At 39.4% G+C, this 23,319-nt stretch overlaps 1 protein-coding gene across 1 annotated transcript in view; it reads right to left on the reverse strand.

Moving 5' to 3' along the window:
* Positions 1–4,050: 4,050 nt before the first annotated feature.
* The window catches only part of klf8 (Kruppel like factor 8), a 65,655-nt gene continuing 46,386 nt past the window's right edge, over positions 4,051–23,319 (reverse strand). Inside the window, exons 3-7 of the mRNA XM_057820485.1 lie at positions 16,568–16,837; positions 16,253–16,493; positions 13,140–13,251; positions 8,905–9,044; positions 4,051–8,837 (exon numbers count right to left, since the gene is read on the reverse strand). Coding sequence (XP_057676468.1) covers positions 8,656–8,837; positions 8,905–9,044; positions 13,140–13,251; positions 16,253–16,493; positions 16,568–16,837 — 945 coding nt within the window. The 3' untranslated portion in view covers positions 4,051–8,655. The remainder of the gene's footprint in view (positions 8,838–8,904; positions 9,045–13,139; positions 13,252–16,252; positions 16,494–16,567; positions 16,838–23,319) is intronic.

Below are 23,319 nucleotides of genomic sequence, written 5' to 3' on the forward strand. Positions count from 1 at the left end.
TCTTTAAAAATCAAACATTGGGATTTTCTGGGTTTTTTTTCCACATTCGGTCTCTCATGGTTGAGGTTTACCCATTTACCCACTGTTGTGTTTGATAAAACAATATGTCTATATGCTGCCATAACAGATTCATGGCGCATTAAGCCCCCAAAATATTTTTAATTTGTCCGTTATACCCTGGAAAACCCCCGTTTACGGACGTCACGCAATCGCCATAAAACCAAGGTAATTCATTTTATTTATTATTCAAAATGTCCATTTTTACCTTAGAATCATTAATTGATGTCTAATATTTCGTTTAAAAAAAGAAAAACGACTTTGAAAAATTATTCACTCGCATATTTTAAACTTTTAAACAAATTACTTCACAATGGAAAAAAATGGCGTCTGTAAAAAAGTCATGGATATCTACCTCATGACTATCGCTTAATTGTATTTTTTTGTGACTGTCGCATTTTCTACGATATGTTAGATGATAAATAATCCATCCAAACAAAGACAAATAAAAAAAATGTTTAAAAGGATAAATACATGAAAAAGAAAATCTCAACCACTCCTTGATGTCTGCAATTTCTGCATCGTGACCCTTGTCATATTACCATGTTTCACCCATAAAATTAAAAAAATTCTGGCTGTGGCCATTCACATCTGTGTCTTGACACTCGATGATACATTCTACATGGAGTTTTTTGATCGAAATAAGGTAAGTACACGATTATATCTCGTTAAAGTCATCGCGTCTTTAATTCTGCTCTCGCGTGCTCTCACCTCCAGGGAGGGTTTGGCTGTTAATTTATTTATTTAGTTTTTTTTTAATGCCCTCCTGTCCAAAAAATTTCTTCCCCCAGAAAATTGAGATATTTAAGCTTTCCAATGATGTACCACACATGCATATCGGACAATTTAGAAATTTGGCCAAATTGGGAGTCTCAGAGCGGAACTTCAAGTCACCTGAGTGTTTTCTGCCATACATATTTATACATATATATATATATATATATATATATATTTATATATCAGTTTGTGGCGGAATAAGCCCCAGAACTATTTTTAATTTGTCCCTTTTACGCTGGAGACCCCCGTTTACAGACGTCACGCAACCGCTTTTGTTTCAACCCAGCCATACAACGAAGGTAATTAATGATATGTATTATTCAAAATTTCTGTCGTTTTTATCTTAAAATCATTAATTGATGTCTCGTATTTCATTTAAAAAAAAAAATTTTTTTTAAATTCTTCACTCACATATTTTAAACTTTTAAATTATGTCACAATGAAATAATGGCGTCTGTAAAAAAAAAGTCACAGATATCTACCTCATAACCATCGCTTAATTGTATTTGTTTTGTTACTGTCGCATTTTGTATGATATGTTAGGTGATAATTAATCAATCCAAACAAAGAAAAATTGGGAAAAAATGTTTTAAAGGGTAAATATACGAGAAAAAAAAATCTCGACCACTCCATGATGTCTGCGATTTCTGCATCGCGACCCTTGTTATATTACCATGTTTCCCCCATAAAATCCCCAAAAATACAGCTGTAGCCATTCACAGGTGTGTCTTGACACTCGATGATACATTCTACATGGAGTTTTTGGATCGAAAAAAGGTAAGTACGCGATATCTCGTTAAAGTCATGGCATCTGTAATTCTGCTCACGCGTGCTCTCACCTCCAGATAGGGTTTTGCTGTTTATTTTTATTTTTTATTTTTTTTAAATGCCTTTCTGTTCAAAATTTTTTCCCCCCAGAAAATTGAGATTTTAAGCTTTCCAATGATGTATCACACATGCATGTTGGACAATCTTGAAATTAGGCCAAATTGGGGGTCTTAGAGTGGAACATTGTCCGCTATATTTATATATATATATATATATATTATATATATAATATTAGGGCTGTCAAAATTATCGCGTTAACGGGCGGTAATTAAGTAATAATTTTTTTAAATTAATCACGTTAAAATATTTGATGCAATTAACGCACATGTCCCGCTCAGACAGATTTTAATGACAGTAGAGTGAAATGCCCACTTGTTAATTGTGTTTTATGGAGTTTTGCCACCCTCTGCTGGCGCTTGGGTGCGACTGATTTTATAGGCTTCAGCACCTATGGGCATTGTGTAAGTAATTATTGACATCAACAATGGCGAGCTACAAGTTTATTTTTTGATTGAAAATTTTACAAATTTTATTCAAACGAAAACATTAAGAAGGGTTTTAATATAAAATTTCTATAGCTTGTACTAACATTTATCTTTTAAGAACTACAAGTCTTTCTATCCATGGATCACATTAACAGAATGTTGATGTTAATGCCATCTTGTTGATTTATTGTAATAATAAACAAATACAGTCCTTATGTACCGTATGTTGAATGTATATATCCATCTTGTGTCTTATCTTTCCATTCCAACAATTTCTTTCACAGAATATATATTAAATTTGCAGAAAAATATGGCATATTTTATAGATGGTTTGAATTGCGATTAATTGCGATTAATTATGATTAATTAATTTTTAAGCTGTAATTAACTCGATTAAAAAATTTAATCGAGTTAATTACATATATATATATATATATATATATAATATATTAGGGCTGTCAAACATATTTTTCCGTAAATTATATATATATTCTGTAAAATAAATTGTTGGAATGGAAAGATAAGACACAAGATGGATATATATTTTCAACATACAGTACATAAGGACTGTAGTGGGCATTTCACTCTACTGTCATTTAAATCTGTCTATGCTGTCCTCACTCCGAAGCGTCTACTTTTTCCAAAGCTAGTGAACGACGCCTTAATAATCAGACTTCTTCCTTTTCATCTGATTTATTAATAAAATGGCCTCAAACCATGGTCCTCTTTAGACCGTAGTAAAACTCCCCAAAAAAGTACACAAGCATTGCATTAGCAACAACGTTAGCTTAGCACGCTATACAGGTTCACTAAACATAAACAACAAGCGTCTCATACAAAAAATATAACATTTCGCTTACTAACATAATATGTACATTCTTTACAACAACCATACTTACGGACAAATCTTGTCCAAGGATCATATAAGCGCAACATTACCACGTAGGCGTCAGCCCGAGACGTCGTGCAGCCATATTGAACTGGCAAGAAAGCAATAAACCATGTCGCAAAGCGACCACAAGAGTTCGCTGCTAGACAGCACAAAAAACCTTGCTGTAAAACTTACCAAAAGGCAGAATACTGTCTGAGTTGGACATGTGCGTTAATTACGTCAAATATTTTAACGTGATTAATTAAAAAAATTAATTACCACGCGTTAACGCGATAATTTTGACAGCCCTAATATATATATATATATATATATATATATATATATATATATATATATATATATATATATATATAATCTAAACAAGGCGAGATATTTTTTATTTATTAAATTATTATTTAATAATTAGAATTCTATCATATTATTTTGCAAAACTAAGGGCCTCTATTATGTATTTTTCATAAATATTCTTAAACCCATTTTTATAAAGAATTTTTTTGTGTAAACTACTTTTTGAATATTTTATTTTGTTTTTCATCTTACAATTGAAACTTTGTTAAAAGAGAAACATTTTTTTAAATAATTTTTTTTTTTTTTTTTTTTTTTTTTACTGAAAAGCAACAAAACAGTCAGGCTGCACACAGAAGAAATCAGGTTGAACCACCATATTGGCTCATTGGTTGCCATTGACGGCGATAGACGTCCTATCCATTTGAAGTGGGAGGGTGGCAGCGAATGATGTTCATTCACTGGCACCCTCCCACTTCAAAAGGATTGGACGTCTACAAGTAATAAACTCATTTACATTCACAGCAGAAGGATGAAAAGAGCTACAGTACATGACTGGACGTCTATCTCCGTCAAGGGCAGCCAATGACATGCCACTTTCACTGAATTCCAACTTGCTCCTCTGAAAACCGCATCTTGTAGTACACATAAATAGCGCCCTCTCGTGGCGTTTGCCTTACAACGCAACTAATCATTTTCACCATTAAAAACACCTTGACAAGTGCGTAAATTGCACCAAAAACAAGTTTATTCTAAAAAAAAAAAAAAAAAAAAAATGAAGGGAGGATGAGGAGAAGTCATCACAATTATACAGAAGAGAAAAACAAAGAAACACCAGAGTCACAGTATCAAAAAGCTCACGTTTCTTTTTTTTTTTTTCCTTCCTCGTCCATCTTGAAACCTTTTTGTTCTGTACACAAATACAAAAGAAATTATTATCATAACCATAACTGCATTGCACTGAGTAAATAGAGTACTGGCCCGCAAAAAAGTTACTGCATTCAACAAGGATGGGAAAAATATTGAAAATAAAAGTGGTGAGTTAGGAGGCACTCATACGCAATCGCCACCCGAATGCAGCCTTTAAACTTTTTTTTTTTTTAATATATATCTATATATGTATATATTCATTTTTATTTTTCTAAACATACAGAATAAGTTAGACTAAATTAGGCTGCAAAAAAACAAAAAACAAAAACTGGGAAATTATCACATTATTCTACTTCCTCGAAATGATTATTCTGTAATCACGACAATGCTAACACGTTAGCTTGTAGCTAATTAGCACTAGCGTTTTTGTGTGTGTGTGTGTGTGTCGTGTAAATATGTAAAATGCACTGAAATTGACAAAATGGTCGAAATCTTGACTGTAGAAATGAAACATTGTTTTTGTTAAATGTTAAAATATGAAACAAAAGTTAAAAAAAAAAAAAAAAATAGACAAATTAGGACAGAATTGTCAAATGCTATGCAACTAGCATCGTGGCCAAAAGAAACTTTGAAAGAAACAACGTGGGACTTTTTTTTTTTTCCTTAAAGGTCTTGTGCGGATCATATCAAACTCTTATTTTTATTACAAATACATTTTAGTCCCTAAAAAAGTCTTGTACAGCGACATGCTCACTAACGTCACTATTGGAAAACAAGTGGGCCACTCTCCATGCAATACAAGTATGCACAACACAAGTGGGACCGATAGTATTCTTATTATTATTATTTGAAAGAAACTACACAAAAGAAAACAGAGGGAAAAGAAGAAAAACAAAAAAAATAGAAAGCAAGGAGAAGGGGGTTCACATTATCTCTAGTCAGTGTTAAAAATAGAACTTCACCCGTTACATTTACTTTTTGTTTATATACATTTATATACATGGATTATTTTTTGAACTCTTCTTTTTTGTTGTCATCATCCTAATGTTTACAAAAGAATGCATAAACTCTTCTACAAAGATGTGCTTTTTCCGTTTTCGACCAAGCAAAGAAGGCGGGAAATGCAGAAACAAAATTCTTCCGAATAAGAATCGCATCGGACGTTTTTGCATCGGAAAGTTGCAAAATTGTTACTCTCCTGTACTAGTTGTCGATTGATCGCCGGGAAAAAAATTGCATTTTTTTTTGTCTTCATGTTTTTAATGTCATGAGTATGAACATCTATATTCATAGGTTGTTTTTTTTTCCTCGATATTTTGTTTCTTGTTTTCGTTGTTTTCTGCTCGACGTCGGTTCTTAAGGCTCAACGGGCAAGAGGTCCAATACCCAGAACACGTGCTCGTTAAGTTAAAAAAACAACAACTAAACTCCGACAATGTGTTTGCCGCAAAACATGCACACGCACAAACACACGAAAAAAAACCTAATTGCGAACACATGAAATACCTCCCGTATTTCCCTGTGAGAGAAATTTAACTTCTCCGATAACGACTTCTTCACAGCATTTCAAAGACGACCAAAAATCGGTAAAAGTTACAAAAACGACCAAAAAAAGGCGACGGTTCTGTCACAAGAGGGGGGAAAAACAATGACAAAACTGAACAGTAACACGCAAATACTGTTTTTTATGACATAAAGCATGTACAGGAGAAGGATATGCAAAAATAATGCGATGTGAAAATTCTTTAAAAAGTTCACATTTCTCATAGAGCGGGGGTCAGCAACCCGCGGCTCTAGAGCAGCGTGCGGCTCTTTAGTGCTGCCCGAGTGGCTCCCTGGAGCGTTTTCAAAAATGTTTGAAAATGGCAAAAGATCGGGTAGGGAAATACATTTTTAAAAGTTTTAATATGGTTTCTGTAGGAGGGCAAGCATGACACAAACGTCCTTCTAATTCGTTAATATTGTGATGAAGTTAAACTGCAGGGAAAACACACATTTACCGTATTTTCCGCGTTATAAGGTGCATCGGAGTTTAAAGCGCACATTCATTGAACGGCCTATTTTAAAACGGTTTTCATGCATAAGGCGCATTGCATTATAAGGCGCAGTAGTAGTAGTAGTAGTGGTTGGCATTGCGTTACGCACCCACAAGATGGACTTGAAGTAAATGGAATGTCATGCCATAATTAACCAATAATCATGAAGGCTCAATATGTATTTGTAGCCAATTTAGTTATTTTGATACTAGGCTCATATAATTAATAATATACATACAGTACATACAGAATGCGTTGGCTTTATGATAAGGCTTTCAATTTTTTGTGGCTCTAGACATATTTGTTTTTGTTGCTCCAATGGCTCTTTCAACATTTTGGTTTGCTGACCCTTGTCATAGAGCGTCCAAATAAATCCAGGGTGTCTCAACGTCAATTTTTACATATGTTAGTATTTTATGCAGGGGTGGGCAAACTATTCCACAAAGGGCCACAGTGGGTGCGGGTTTCCGTTCCAACCCATCAAGAGGAAACTTTTTCACCAATCTGATGTCTTGCAAGCGCAATCAGTTGATCGCAGTCAGGTGCTTCTAGTTTCAGCAGAAACCTCATTGGTTAAACCAGGGATCGGCGACCCAAAATTTTGAGAGAAAGAGCCAAACTGAAGCAAAAAAAACAAAAACAAAAAACCAATATGTCTGGAGCCACAAAAAATTGAAAGCCTTATATAAGCCTTATAATGAAGGCAACACATTCTGTATGTATCTATGTTAACCTAGTATCGAAATGACTAAGTTGGCTACCAATACATACTGTAATAAGCCTTTATAATTACCGTAATTTCCACGCTACAAGGCGCACCTGAAAGCCTTTACCAAAAGCTGACAGTGCACCTTATATTCCGATGTGCCTAATATATACTGTATGGATCAATATCGGTTAATCATAACATGACATTCCATTTAGCTCAGCTCCATCTTGTGAGTGCATAGCGCAACGCCAACCACTACTACTACTACTACTACTACTGCCACTATTACGATTACTACTATTGCGCCCTGCATGAAAACGATTTTAAAATAGGTCTTTCATTGAAGGTGCGCCTTAAACTCTGATGCACCTTCTAGCGCGATAATACGGTAAATGTGTATTTTCCCTGCAGTTTAACTTCATTGCAATATTAACGAATTAGGAGGACGTTTGTGTCATGTTTGCCCTCCTACAGAAATCATATTAAAACAATTTCCCTCCCTATCTTTTGCCATTTTCAAACATTTTGGAAAACGCTCCAGGGAGCCACTAGGGCAGCGCTAAAGAGCCGCAAGTTGCTGACACCTGGGTTAAACTGTCTGTGCCGGATCAGTTGGAACAAAAACCAGGACCCACTACGGCCCTTGAGGACCGGTTTGCCCACCTCTGATTTAACGTCACACCCCAAATGTAGTACATGGCCTCAGCTGAAGAAAATGCCCTAACAGGCTTCAGAATTCTGATTATTATGGAAAATGGGAAAGAAATCCATGAAAACTCTGGTTGCCTGGATCGGATATTTGAACACAAAAATTAAATTCCTGTTCGTTTGTGCTTCAGTGGAACAGATTTACATTAAATGTATCAATATGGTTCAGGTGTACTATTACAGAAGGATGAAAATGATCTAATCTGATTGTCCGGCTAACAACTTTGACAACTTAAAAGTAAATGTCTTGCCCTTGGAATTAAATACGGTTAAATAAGTCTGTGCAGTGAGACAGTCTGCCTACAAATTTGTTCGCAGGATTGAGACATCCCTTCACAAAAGTTGCATGAAATTGAGAAATGTGCTTGTCGGGATGTCTACTTTTAGACTGTAAAAATTAAATGCCACATCCCGAAGATGACACGTACTGCAGGAAGACCACTTGAAAACAAGTGATCTAACAGAGTTAGCAAAAAACAAAACTACCGGTAGTCGTCCAGTTGTCAAGACATCAAATATTACCCTAAAAAATGAATGCCGTACTCTCATGCTAAAATAAAAGTACATTTCTTGCAATATGGAGATACGGTTCGGAAAATGAGTCAAATGGGTCAGGCAGTCCTATGATTAAAAAAAAAAAAACGGGGTGACGTCAACAAGAAATGAGCTTAACCTGGAGTTTATACTTTTAGATCGTAAAAATGACATGCCGCACCCCAAGGATTACGTCAATTTACGTCACCGGTGCTGCAGTGAGACAGCTTGTATTAAAAAGGATTGTGCCTTCCAATCACCAGAGAAAGTAAAGGATAAAATCCAAAAGAAGTGTTCACTTGTCTCAAAATTAAACACCAACGTGGGATTTCACCGCTTGGGAAATGATGGACGGACGAGTAGGGGAAAAAAATCCTCCGTTAATGCCTGGCGCCGTAGTTGTAGATCCGAAGTATCAAAGTTTGTTTGGCAGGCGGCAGGGTGGGGGTGAAGGAAAATCCAAAGCGAAAGCGTTCACATCATGACGTGGCGGCGGCGGTGCAGGGACAGGTGGTCAGAGCGCGAGAAGGAGCGGTCGCACTCGGTACAGCGGAATGGCTTGATGCCCGTGTGCTTGCGGAAGTGCCGGGTCAGCTCATCGGAGCGGGCGAAGCGCCAGGTGCAGCCCTCCCAGGTGCAGTGGTACGGTTTCTCTCCTGGAAAGGGGAGCGAACGTAAGTGGCCGAGCACCTTCACCAAAACCTACTTTAATACGGCTTTCACCTGTGTGTATCCGTCGGTGGGCTTTGAGGTGCGAACTCTTAGTGTAAACTTTTTTGCAGCCTTCGTAGTCGCACATGTGGATCCGCCGCCGCTTCACGTCCGGTGAGTCAGGGTCGACAGGGTCCAATTCCAACAGCGACCTGAAATGTAGCGCATGGTGATACTCGCATGCCACTAGGAGGTGTCAAAGGGCTGCTCAAGTCACGACATTGGTTATGTTTAGTTTTTTTTAGGAGTTATTCTTGGTTTTATTGTTTTCCTGATCAGTCTTTTCTATTGCCAGTCATTGAGTTTTACACTATGTGTAATGTATTTTGTTTTTGGTTAAATTATTTTTTTTTTATATATTCATTTTTATTTTGCATGCTGTAAGGCTTCATTTGTTTTGTTAAATTCTTTTTTTTTCAATATCGTTTATGACTTATGGCAGGGTTATCCAAATCCTGTCCTCGAGAGCCCCTATCCAGCTTATTTTCCATGTCTCCCTCCTCCAACACACCTGACTCAAATAATCAAGATTATTATCAGGCTCCCACAGAGCTTGCTGCTGAGCTGATCGTTTGATTCAGGTGTGTTACAGGAGAGAGACATGGAAAGCAAGCTGGATCGGGCTCTCGAGGACCGGAGTTGGATACCCCCGACGTATGGTGCCAGTATACAGTAGCTACTTACAGTGGTATGAAAAAATGTATGAAACTTTTGGAATTTCTCACATTTCTGCATAGAATTACCATCAAATGTGATCTGATCTTTGTCAAAATCACACAGATGAAAAAAACTGTCTGCTTTAACTAAAATCACCCGAACATTTATATGTTTTCATATTTTAATGAGGATAGCATGCAAACAATGACAGACGGGGGAAGAATAAGTAAGCGAACCATCACATTTAATATTTTGTGCCCCCCCCCCCCCCTTTGGCAGCAATAACTTCAAACAGATGCTTCCTGTAGCTGCAGATCAGTCTGGCACATCGATCAGGGCTTATCTTAGCCCATTGCTCTCTACAAAACTGCTGTAGTTCAGTCAGATTCCTGGGATGTAAGAAATGAATCGTTGTCTTTAGATCATGCCAGAGCATCTCAATGGGGTTCAAGTCTAAACTTTGACTTGTCCTCTCCAGAACATGTATTTTGTTCTTCAGAAACTATTCTGAAGTTGATTTGCTTCTGTGTTTTGGACCATCGTCTTGTTGCAGCATCCATCATCTTTTTAGCTTCAACTGTCTGACAGACGGCCTCAGGTTTTCCTGCAAAACATCCTGATAAACTTTTGAATTCATTCTTCCATTAATGATTGCAAGTTGTCCAGGCCCTGAGGTAGCAAAACAGCCCCAAATCATGATCCTCCCTTTATGTTTACGTTGGTGAGCTGTTCCATTTTTCCTCCACACATGACATTGTGTGTTACTCCCAAACAATTCAACTTTGGTTATATTAGTCCCCAAAGTATTTTTCCAAAACTTCTGTGCAGTGTCCAAGTGCCTTTTTGCGAACATTATATGAGCAACAATGTTTTTATTAGACAGCATGGACATTACATTGACACATTACATGGAGTCCTCCCATGAACACCATTCTTGGCCATAGTTTTACATATAGCTGATGTGTGCACATAGATATTGGACTGTGCCAGTGATGTCTGTAAGTCTTGAGCAGACACTCAAGGGTTCTTTTTTACCTTTCTGAGTATACTGTGCTTAACTCTTGGCGTCATCTTTGGTGGAAGGCCACTCGTTGGGAGAGAAGCAACAGTGCCAAACTCTCTCCATTTGGAGAAAACTTCTCTGACTGTCGATTGATGAACATCCAGACTTTTAAAGATGGTTTTGTATCCTTTCTCAGCTTTATACAAATCAACAACCCTTGATTGCAGGTCTTCAGACAGCTCTTTTGACCGAGCCATAATGCATATCAGACAATATTTCTCATCAAGACAATTCTTACCAGGTGTGTGTTTTATGGTGGGCAGGGCAGCTTTAAACCAATCATCAGTGATTGGGCACACACCTGACTTAATTGTTTGGTGTAAATTGGTTTCAATTGCTCTTTAAGTCTACTTAGGCAGAGGGTTTACTTACTTATTTTCCTCCCTTCTGTCATTGTTCGCATGCTATCGTCATTATAATATGAAAACCTATAAATGTTTGGGTGGATTTTAAAGCAGACGCTGTTTTTCATCTGTGTAATTTTGAAAAAGTTCAGATCACATTTGGTGGTGATTTTTTGCAGACATGAGAGAAATTCCAAAAGGTTCAGATACTTTTCATACCACTGTATGTCAGTCGTTTTTTTTTTTTTTTTTATCATTTATTGTATTTTTTGCTTTACAAAATTTTTGCATCTTGTGTATTTTTATACCCAACAAAAATACCTTAAGATAATATTCTATATTTCTAATATTATAGATTCAATTTTTTTAATGATTTATTTCATTCGTATTTTTCTGTTTTGAGAGTTGATAGTAACTTTTGTAGTAGCATATTTTTCATACTTTACATATAATCACAATTTTCGGACTATAAGCTGCTACTTTTTTTCCCTCATTTTGAATCCTGTGGCTTATAGTCCAGTGCGGTTTATTTGTTGATTTATTTGGGTTAATAGGTAACACTTTATTTGACAGCGGCGTCATAAGACTGTCATAAAAACGTCATAAATATGACATGACATTGTCATGGGCATTAATGAATGCTTATGACAGATGTCACTAAGTGTCATCCTGCAATAAATATGACATGACATTGTCATGGGCATTAATGAATGCTTATGACAGATGTCATTAAGTGTCATTCTGCAATTTTTTTCATTAATTCCATTGATGTCCAGCTCAGATCTTTTACATCCATTCAAAAGTGACATAATTTGCCAGAGGACACCAAATGACATCTGTCATTAGCATTTATTAACGCTCATGACAGAGTCATGTCATAATAATGACGGTCTTATGACAGTCTTATGACGCCGCTGTCAAATAAAGTGTTACCTATTAACCCAAATAAATCAACAAATAAACCGCACTGGACTATAAGCCGCTGTCAAATAAAGTGTTACCAGTTGATATCTTTTGTTGTAAATATCCCTCAATACAGTGAGGACAGCCGCGGCTTATAGTCCGATGCAGCTAGTAGTCCAGTACGGCTTATCAATGAACAAATGCAGTTTTCGTGTCAAATCTGGTGGGTGCCGGCTCTTAGTCAGGTGCGCCTTATAGTCCGAAAATTACGGTACATTGTTAAATTTTTCTATTGCCACTTCATTACTTTGTTTAAATACTTTTGAAAATGTTTTTTTAGTATTTGTTTGTATGATGAGACCTGGTATATCATGAAGAATCCGGTATTGAAGGAACATCTATACACACAGAAATTTCAGGTTAAGACACGCCTCAACGGGAAAATGTTGCCTCTTGTTACGAAAGAAATTTCAGGATATGAAAGGCAAAAATACTGGACAGTATGGCTGGTACTCGCACCTCTCAGAGTTTACTCAACGTAACATACTTATAGCTGAACCTGCCATTGGCTGTTGCCTAGCATTCCTGGCATTCAATTGGCTAAGAGGGACCTCTACTGTATGTATATATACCAGCGTCCTCTTCATTAGACCATCGTGTTCCGACAGCTTTACATGAGTGTAAAAACTTTTATTCTTTACTCTATTCTTGTTTTTTTACATTATGCACATTTTCACATGTATTTGTTACACGCATTTTGATAAATTTTAAAACATTAAAAAAGATTTATGTCTGAATTTTAGGGGGCTTGGAACGCATTAGGGTATTGTCATGTAAAACATGTCTCTACTTACGGAATTTTCAAGTTACGAAACTACTTCCAGAACCAATTAATTTGTAAGTAGAGGTACCACTGTATTATTCTTCTATTAAGTGACCTTTTATAGTGATATAGAACAGTGTTATAAAGTTCTAATTTATCTGAAGCTGCCTTCATATATGTTATGTTGTGTTCTTTTCTAGACATAATAAAAGAAGGTCAGTAACAGACAACTCTGAAAACAAGGTGTGGCAGCACACGGACACGCAAGCACGTGTGCACACGCACATCAGATTACAGCTAACCTACTAGGTCCACACCCTGACTTTCCGTTAACGCTGCCCTGCCTCGCCCAAATTGGCGTCAAGAAGACAGTCCAAATGACTCTCCCACGCTGAGAGAAACAGAAAGCTCCCCCAATATCCACCATTGTACATAAGGATAATAAATGTGTGCTTACCCGGCGTCAAGGCTCTGGACGCTGAGTGACGCCGACCCGGACTCGGTTCCACTCTCGGCGTCGCTTTCGCTGTGATATTCAACCGGAGACGTGGAACCTGGCTTGATGCGGACTGAGGAGAACGAGATGGGACAAAGTGGCAAAATTACAATTCAAGTGTGCTGTGCTGTGGACTTCACACGGAAGGGTTTACTCCATATCCCCCGCCCTACATAGCCTGCAACGCTACTTATATTAGGTAGCATATATGTATTTAATGATGTTTTTTTTTCTTTTTAAACTTTAGCCTTCTTTTCTTCTGTTTTTTCTTTTCTCTCTGCCCATCTCCGAAAAAAATCACATGGAAGGGTTAATAGTTGAGTGGAAGCGTTCCACCCTTGAGGGTAAACAACGTCCACCCTGCACCGAGGCGAGGGAAGGATCCAGGGTGTGGCACGTTTAAAGTGTGACGCACGCAATTTTGGGTGGTGCACTCACATAAAAAGCACTCAAAGCAAAACGAAGTCTTCATATTCCCTGGAGACAATGATTGCACCCAATCAAACTCTGACAACGCCCATTAAAAAAAAATGTCCTGCATGCATTCCCTCCTTGAAACTCACTTCCTGTCTGACACAAATCTCCCTTTGTAACTCATTTATTGCCATTGATGGCATCCTGACGTCCAAATCATTGAACGTATTTTTTGATTCCAATGAACTTTACAAATTAATGATTTAATGCAGGCCCGGATCTAGGTTTACCCACCAGAGTGGGCACTAAGAAATCTTGAGGGGGCACCCCCAGTGCAGGCTTTTTTTTACCCTCTGCATTTCTCCGGGCTTGGGACCGGCGCAAGTAGGACACTGGCTTGTGTCCCGTTGAGGCTGCATTAATTTTTGGGGGGTTTGTTTGTTTTTTTTGTTTTTTTTTAATTTTGTTTTGTTTTTTTCATTCATCTATCTACTTATTCTCGCAGCCGGCGTGATGTCACGATGACATCATCTCGCATAGCAACGTGTCGCCATTTTGAGATGGGGGCACGCACAGGTAAACATCCGTAGACAAACGTTGTCTGAAATTCATATATTTCAGCTGTGTTTTTTTTCATAAAGACGTCTTAAACATGACTTATTATTATCAGGAGTCACTGCTGACAGACGCAAGAAGGCGATACAACTTAAAATTAGCGTGTATTGGCCTGAAAATCGGCCCATAGAAAGTCGCAGCTGATAGCTGGATAAACAATCCAAAGGAATTGCCTGCAGTGGAGTTCGGAAACATCTACAACTACCTCATAAAGTCACCCAGTTAGTTGACCTTCATCATTTACGTGGAATATGTCCTGTGTGGAACTAAGGCTACATTCATACTACAGGTCTTAATGCACAAATCCGATTTTTTCATGTTTTTCCGACTCGAGTGAGGCATTAACTTGACGGTCTGAACGTAACAAGTCACATAGAACTGGACCATTTCAAATCTGATCTGGGTGACTTTCGTATGTGGTTCAAAGCCGATCTGGGCCACATTTTTCCAGACTGTCGCGGCGGTCTGTACTGTCCAGTCTCTCAAATCGGAATTCATGCAGCAATTACGTTATCAAAAAGCGAGAGAGACGCTACGGTAGCGGAGCAGCTGTGCGTTATTAGCGCCTAGCTTGCCTTGAACACGGCTTTTTCGGAAGGGTCGGACTTGACAACAGTCATAAAAAAATTAAAATCGGTTAAGGATAAACCTGAGAATGATCGGTTTTCTGTCTGCTCCATATAAGCAATATTTCAACGTTGCTTACCGTTGCTTACACGGCCGAGAGTCGGGGCAAACTGCCCGTAAGTGTGTATGACATGCACGGACAGTGCGTGCGTGCATGCTATCGATCCATATACTTTGAATATAATCCTAAACTGGGATTATTTATGTCTGTTATTTGTGTCCTCTTTTTAAAAAGCAAAATATGATATCCCTAGAATGATGGATGACAGCCAGCATGTGACGTCATTTGTTTCGATGCTTCTGCGCATGCGGGTCGTCTTGCTCAGCGCGTGTCGGACTGCGAATTAGTGCACATGCATAATACTTGAATGGTCTCAATGGACAAAGGCAATCTGAACGGGCACGCCAAAAAAAACAGATATGACAAAAAATCAGATTTGTGCATTAAGACCTGTAGTATGAACCTAGCCTAAGAAAACTGGTAATATATACGGAGTGATTATTTCTGCCGTAACCGGTAATTCGCCTCCAAGCGTTATTTGGCCGTGAACACGTCACGGCAAAATAACCAATTCCCACCAGGCCAATAATATACCGATTGACCGATCAGAGCAGTTCACGGCAAAAGAAAAATAACGCTTTGCGAGTTGTCGGTTATGGTAATAATAACCACTGCCTAGTCTATTGAATCCTAGCAGCTAATTTTGGCAAAAAAAAAAATCGATTAAAGTTTCACCAGTAATAAAATGTCTGGATTTAGGTGCCCACTGGCGAGAATAGTCCACGGAACCGTCTTCTTTTACTGTGCCTCAATTGATTGCTTTCAGCCATTTGCTTGTCCTTTTCTTCTCACGAGGAAAAATGAAGAACTTCAAATGCGGCTCCGAACTCTTCCTTGTGTTACAACCCACAAAACGGCAACTTTCAGTCATTCCGACGGAAAAAAAGACCGCAAATAAGACAAAAGTTCAACGCGTTTGTACTACAATGCACGACAGAGCAACTGCTTGTGACTCGTGTTTTGCCCCCATTTCAATATGGCGACGCTGTGGCTGGTGACGTCACTAATGCCCGGATGTCCGACTGCGAGAATGTGTCTGGAGGAGAGAGAGGAAGCGTGCGGATAACAAAAGAGGTTGGAAAAACAGCTTGTTTTGGTGACTGCTTGTTCGGCGTGGTTGCGGCCATCAGTAACCGTTAATCCTGCAATAAAAAAGTAGGTGAGACCAACTCTCCGTGCGTTCTCTCTATCCAGTGCGACGCTACAATAGATATTCCTGACATTTTGATTGAGTGGGCACGATTCACGTCTGGGTGGGCCGTCCCCCCCATACATCCGGCCCCGATTTAATGTTTAAATCATTGGTTGCCATTAACGTCCGATAGGGCATGGCACCTATACTGCACAGATTTCTTACCTGAGCCTTCTGAGCGTCCGTCGCTGCCAATTAGCGGCACAGTGATGGCAGCGGTAGCGGAAGCAACGCCGTCCGCGGGTACGGCAGTGTAGACCACAGGTAAGGACTGTACCACTACAGGGATGGTCTGCAGCTGGCCCACCTTGCTAGGCATGGTGACCGACGGGATGGTGTGAATGACGTGGAGGATCTGCTGGCCGCCGGCGCCCTGCGTGGCCAAAATGGAGCCTGGCGATAGAACCTGATGGGGCGGAAGTACAGTATGTCAACCATCAGTTCTGATTTTTTAAATTTCTTATTCTCGCGCATATTCACCATGGATCCTATGGACTGTACGGTGGAAGTGACAGGCGTGGCTGTCAGTCCGGGCGGCGCCGGGCCGCTTCCAGGCGCCGGGTTGAGGGCCACACTGACGGTGGCGGGAGGCAGCGAAGACGAGCGGGGCTTGTGGAGGGACAGGTCGACCGGTTCCGTCTGGTCATCGGCGGGGGTCGGGCTCGATGAGGACGGCTCGGCTTTGCAGATCCATGTTTCTGTCTTAACGTCGGGATTGGTTTGGTGGGAACACTCATCGCCGATGTCACCCTGATAGACAGCGAATTTATTTTTATTTATCGATTTTCAGTTTTACTCTCACAACATTGCACAACTTTTTTTTTTTTAATTTGACTTAATTTTACAGTTATTGATGAGAAATTCTTATGGCTACTATATTACTTAAGCACTTTTCACACACATATCTAGGGAAATTCCCGTCATTGCTTTCCCGCATGTAGAGATGTCCCGAGAATGAAACGGATTGGAAACTTTCACACACTGGCGCTCTCTGTGTGGGCAGGGCTGTTGGCGCAATTTTATGACCCGGACATTACGTCATTTTTGGTCGGCATCGGCTGTCACAATGTTGGTAAAATTGTGTTTTGTTTCGGAGGGAGCTTTCCCGAGGTCGTAACTGCAGCTGTTAGGTTTTGTGTTGGTTTTCTCCTGTTGTGACTTGTCCCTGTAATTGCCCATTTATTTCACCTGCTGTACCTGCCCCTAGTGTATCCTCCAACCTGCATCCTCCTGTGCTTACCTGTTCTTCGTTGTGTCGTTTATCCTCCAACCTGCATCCTCCTGTGCTTACCTGTTCTTCGTTGTGTCGTTCAGCTCCCAGTTTCTTTTCACTCTTTGTTGTGTCACTGTCAATGTCCATGTGCACGTCTGAACCTGTTCTCGTCAGTTGTCTCCAAGCCCTCATGTTCCCCTCAGTAAGTTTTTGACACCCAGCCTTTTGTCAGTAACCTGAGTTTTGTTTGCTGCGGTGTTTTTTGGGATCTCAACATTATTTGTTGGTACTTTTGTTTTTTTGCTTGCCTTAATTAAATCATTTTTGCACCGTCAATCTGTCTCGCCTCCCTTCCCCTGCATTTGGGTCCACACACCACCTGCCTGCCCGAATTCCTGACAGAAGCCAATTCAAGCTCATCAAGACTGTATTTAAGCCCAGGCGATCCATGAGAAGGCTGGAAGGAAGAATCCTGCTAGCTTTGTTTTGTTGTCTTATCGGCTCTGCCAACCGCTTATGTTAGTATTTTATTAATGCAACGTCGACCTACTGTCACGGGGTGTTTTTCCCCTTTTTCAGCAGTCGCGTGTATTTTTGCATTTAATAAACCGTTGAAAGCATCCCTCTGTTGTTTTTTGCTTTAAAGTACAACTTTGTTTCTGCAGTCTACATCGGGAACAAAACAACCACATGACGGAAGCATTGTGTAATTCCCCCCTTTTCAGCGATGGCGTGTATTTTTGTATTTAATATACCATTCAACGCATCCCTCATCCCGTCTCCCCGCCACTGACCCGCGGCGGAGGTTCGCTGTCTCGCCTCGCCTCAGGAAGGCGGCCGCGGTGCGCACGGAAGCCTCGGGCACGGTAGGAGCCGCCACAGGTGCCGATCTTGGTGATAATAGCAAATATGTATTTAATAAACCCTGGAACGCATCCCTCCGTTGTTTTCTGCTTTGAAGTACAACCTTGTTTTCGCAGTAGCGAAAGTCGAGTAGAAGAGGAAGTGACGATTGGGCCGCCATGATATTTACATCATCAGCCATCGTGCTATGACCCAGGAATTTAACGCCTGCTTTCACGCACACCGCCTTCCCGGAAAGTCCAGACATGATACTAAGACACGACCCGTGAAATTTACGCGTAATCTCCGTGTCAGCCAACCCGGGAAATTTTTTTCACATACAACTGCTGCACGGTTAAATCCCGTGATATTCCCAGTGGTTCGGCGTGTGTGAAAGGGGCTTTATTAAATTTAGTCTAAAAAAGGGACACACCTATTCTGCCTTAATTTTTATTTGAAAGTTTTTAGCAATTATTAATTATTTTTGGAGAAAAAAAAAAGTTACTTAAATTTTAATGTTTTTTTTTTTTTTTTTTTTTTCAAAAAACTAAAAAATGATTTTCTTTGAAAAAGTAACTTTATTCCCATTTTTTTCAGTATTTTTTATTCATGTTCATTTTTTTCTGTAATTTTTATAACTTATTTTAACTTTTATATTGCTATAAATCTTATCCCTTTCTCATTCCTCAGAAAAGACTGTATTTTTCAGACTATGAATGGCACCTGAGTATATATCGCACCAGCCAAAGAACACACTGGAGAGTTAAAAAAAAAAAAAAAAATGGAATAAAATAAAATTTGGGGGGGACAATTTCTTACTTTATCAGAATTCAAGAACAAACATTATACATTAATGTACTGTAATAATAGCAAAATGGAGAACAACAGGCCAAATAAGCATCTGTTAACATAACATATAGTTTTTCAGATAACTATGGCCGAAAAAACACAACAGAACAGGCTGTCAGCGGTCCAACTGAAGCAAAAAGAACATATATAATTTGCTCCTGTGTATAAATCACTGGCCCAGCCAAACCAGGAAAAAAAGTGCGACTTATAGTCTGGAAAATACGGTATGTTTATATAGTCCACTACCATTCCAAAAATCTTTGTGCAAAACATTTGAATCATTTTTTGTTGTTGTTTTAGAATTCATGTTGTTTTTGTACAATTTAGATTTTTTTCATGAAAAAGACTTGATTCAATTGCATTTGTGTTGGTCGCTTTGGACACGGGTAACGAAGCGAATGCAAAAAGCCTTTTCCCCGCTGGCGAGGACGGCTTTTCCCGCGTGTTGCTCAGCGGGAAACAATGGGCCGCTGTGTGGGATGCAGCGAGAAAGAGGGGGGAAGTAGACCAGAAAAAGAAGAAGTAGAAGAAGAAGCTGGCCCGCCTCCAGGTCAGCTGAACACGGCTCGATTCTGGGCGAGGGCCAGGGCGAGGCCTCATCTTGGCCCTTTTAAATTGGGTGACGCGGGACAACCGGAGGGCCGGGCACACATACACAAAATAAAAAAATGTTCTGCCCTTTTCCCAAGTTGAGGATATGGTGAGAAAGGAGCGATGACGGCGATCTGGGAAGGAAAGAGGTGAGGAGCTGAAAAGAGACGAAGGGGGAAGAGTGGGCGGGAAAAAGAAGGGCCTCGCGTCGCCATGGAAACTGGGGAGCTATCGGCTGCCTCGGCACTCCTTCCCCGGCAACACCCCCGCCCGTCCGCTCTCACCTTTCCCTCCCTCCCTCCCTACATTTCCCCGCGCCAACCACGCCCGCCCCCGCCCCTGACTCTTTTCCTACGCCGCCATTTTGTCTTCGGCGCTTCAGAAAGTGGGTCGACGCCTTTCTCGCCTTGCCGCCGGTACGGCATTTTGTGCAGAAACCCAGCGAAGAGGTTTCACACAGTCCCCAAATGTTCAAGAGCTCGATTGGAAAAGATCCACATAGTGTAATTCACTCAATTCCTGTCATTGAATACGATAGATGTCCAATTCATTTAAACTGGGCGGATTGGCAGTGAACGTTCATCTTTCAGTGCCATTGACGGCACTAAACGTACGATCCATTTTGAATGAGAGGGGCGAATGAGCAAAGTCAAAATGGACTGGACATCTAGCGCCGTCAATGGCAGCTAATATTTACGCTAGTTTTACACTATAATGAAGAACAGTATTTTTTTAACCTTCTAAATATACTCGAAAATATGCTAACCCTTTCATTCCAAAAATAATAATTGACAACCCCCCCCCCCCCTTTTTTTTTAAACTGTTTTTAAAGTATTGAATTTATTATTAAAGGCCCTTTATACAGCGCGTGACTAGTTTTGGTAATTTAATAAAACATAAAGACCTGCCATCCACATATGTGGACATCACATTTTAGGTGATACTATTAACATCTGGTGTTGCTAGCGTTGCCAAATGTCTTTTCAAAAACAGAATTGTCCAGTATTCAGAAACAACAGTAGGCGTCCGGTATTAAGCTTACAAGGGACGCGATTTGTCCCGTATTATCATGAAAATCGAAAATAGTGTTTTATTTGAAGAACGAACGAATACTGGTATGGTACTTTTCAAGAATATGTAGGGTAGTGTTGTTTTCGTCAACAATGACGATAACGAACGTATTTCGTCAACGAACACTTTTTCATGACGGTGACAAGACAATTATGAGCTAAAAACATGGGAAATGTTGTGGGAGACTAAAACATAACGAGACAAGTGCTGTTTTTGTCTGACAAGATGAGAACGAGACAAAAATGTGCAATAGTTTCTGTCACAGGTTCACAATGTGTGACATTTTATGTGTAGTTAGCCTGCATCGTAGCAGTGTCTGGATGTGTCACTCATGTGATGTGCTGCGCCTGGCCCACTCACCAGTGCAGTGTCCTCCAGTCTAAAGGCTTGCACACACGGTGTTTTCTTATATTGCCCAGAGAGAATATGCAATGTTGCTTTAACCTTTAAAGTAGGGGTGTAACAAAATATCGAAATGGTGATACATCGTGATACTTTGTATCCCAAAAGGTTATCGATATGCTCCTGTCAAGAATCGAGATATCGCTCTATAAAGGTGTCAGTGTTTAGAAAAAAAAAAAACATGAAGTTGCTACTCAATTCACTCTAATGCTGCCATTGACAGTGCTCAACGCCCAATCAATTTAGACAGGGAACGTTCGGTCATTCAAAACCAGAACATTCACAGTCATTCGGTCCGATTTTCGGAGCATTTACAGGTCACTTGCTGTTCATTTTAAGGCATTTTAAGGCCTGTTGAGTTTGAGTCACTGCCAATTCATTTTTGGTGATTCCCAGGTCACTTCCTGTTCTGTAACTCAAAATAAACAGGAGTGACCCGTAAAATACCCCAAAATCAACAGAAAGTTACTGAAAATCAACAGGTAAATGACCTTAAATGGCCTAAAATTACCTTATTTCCTGGCATTGGCTGCGACTGACGGCCATAGACTTTCAATCCATTTGAAGCGGGAGGGATGGCAGCGAATGAACATTCGTTCATTCGCTCCCAGTTCAAATGGATTGGACGTCTACTAGTGATAAACTCATTCCAATCCACAGCAGAAACTTGTTTTTTTGTTTATTAGTTCTTTGTAGAATATCCTAGAATGATTTCCTGACCAATGTATCAATAATCGTTGTATCGCCATATCGTCAGATCATCGTTATCGTGAGCTTTGTATCGGAAATCGCATCGTATCGTGATGTACCAAGAGGTTCCCACTCCTAATTTAAAGGTCTGTGCTGAGTGACCATCACACACTAAATGTTACTCGTAGCATTAGCATAGCATTCACCCTAACGTTAGCATTTGGCTAATGCTAATGGCGAGCGTCCTCCTAAACTCTCGGAAAACTGTTTTTACGTACAGTCCATGGCGTCCAGGTGGGTAATTAAATGAAAATAATGTTCTGTTTTCCTGCTGAATGTATTATCATCAAGTTGGCGTTGTCCTTGTAGACGCTAGTTAGAGTTAGTTAGAGAACTTTATTTATTTTTGGAGTAAACATTTTTAACTTAACAGACAAAAATATTTTTAGTAAACGTTGACTAAAACTAGACGAAATTAGTCTTGAGATTTCATCAACAAAAACTGGACGAACACAAACACATTTTGTAAAATATGACTAAAACTAATAAGCATTATCGTCCAAAAGACTAAGACGAAATTTAAAAGGGCTGCCAAAATAACACTGATGTAGGGGAACGCATTCCCCCGCCTTTCCTGCTTTCTGACCAATGAGCTGACAGAACAACGGCAATCCTGCTCATCTCATTAGTCAAGGAGGTACTGTAGCGTGCCATGAGGAAGACTGAAGACAACATAAGAATGTGGGAAATTTGGGGTGAAGCGTGAGTAAAAATCATGTTTAAAATGATCATTTTTTTTCTTGCTCTTTTCTGGATACTTCATTTTCACCATTATGTTTTTGTGTCCTGTCAATTTCATTTGTATTTCAACATTATATTTGGAGTGATCATTTGCAAATCTGCCATTGCTGAGGAGACCTTGAACCAGTGTTGTTTTTGGCAGCCATTTTAATTTTCGTCTTAGTTTTTTGGACGAAAATACTCATTAGTCTTAGTCATATTTTAGTCATTTCAAAATGTGTTCATCTGCGTCTAGTTTTAGTCAACAAAAACTCAGACAAATTTAGCAGTTTTTTTTATAGTCGACAATTCTCAAAATGTTTTCGTCTATAAACTTCAAAAGTTTTAGCTCATGAATAAATAAAATGTTTCCAACAATTTCGAATAAACATGACAGACGTGCACATAACTGTAGAGTTTACAAGGACATCATGAATTTTCATGATGATAATACAGGCTCAGCAGGAAAACAGCACATTATTTGCAATTAATTAAACTCATCTGGACACCATGAGCTGTATGTAAAATGTTTTCCAAGAATTTAAAAAGACACAGTCACCGTGCTAAATGCTAATGCTACAAACGCTATGCTATGCTAACGCTACAAAGTTTAGTGTGTGATAATCACTCAGCATAGATCTTTAAAAGTTAAAGCAACATGGCATCTCTAGCCAAGATAAGAAAGTAAAACTTACCAAGCAGCGCCTGACACATATGTTTCACAAAATGAGCCTGAAATGGGCACAGGCTTACTCACCCAGTGAGTAAGCGTGTGTGTTGGGCAGGCGAAACG

Source organism: Corythoichthys intestinalis, chromosome 18 (assembly GCF_030265065.1).
Source record: "Corythoichthys intestinalis isolate RoL2023-P3 chromosome 18, ASM3026506v1, whole genome shotgun sequence".
Classification (NCBI taxonomy): domain Eukaryota; kingdom Metazoa; phylum Chordata; class Actinopteri; order Syngnathiformes; family Syngnathidae; genus Corythoichthys; species Corythoichthys intestinalis.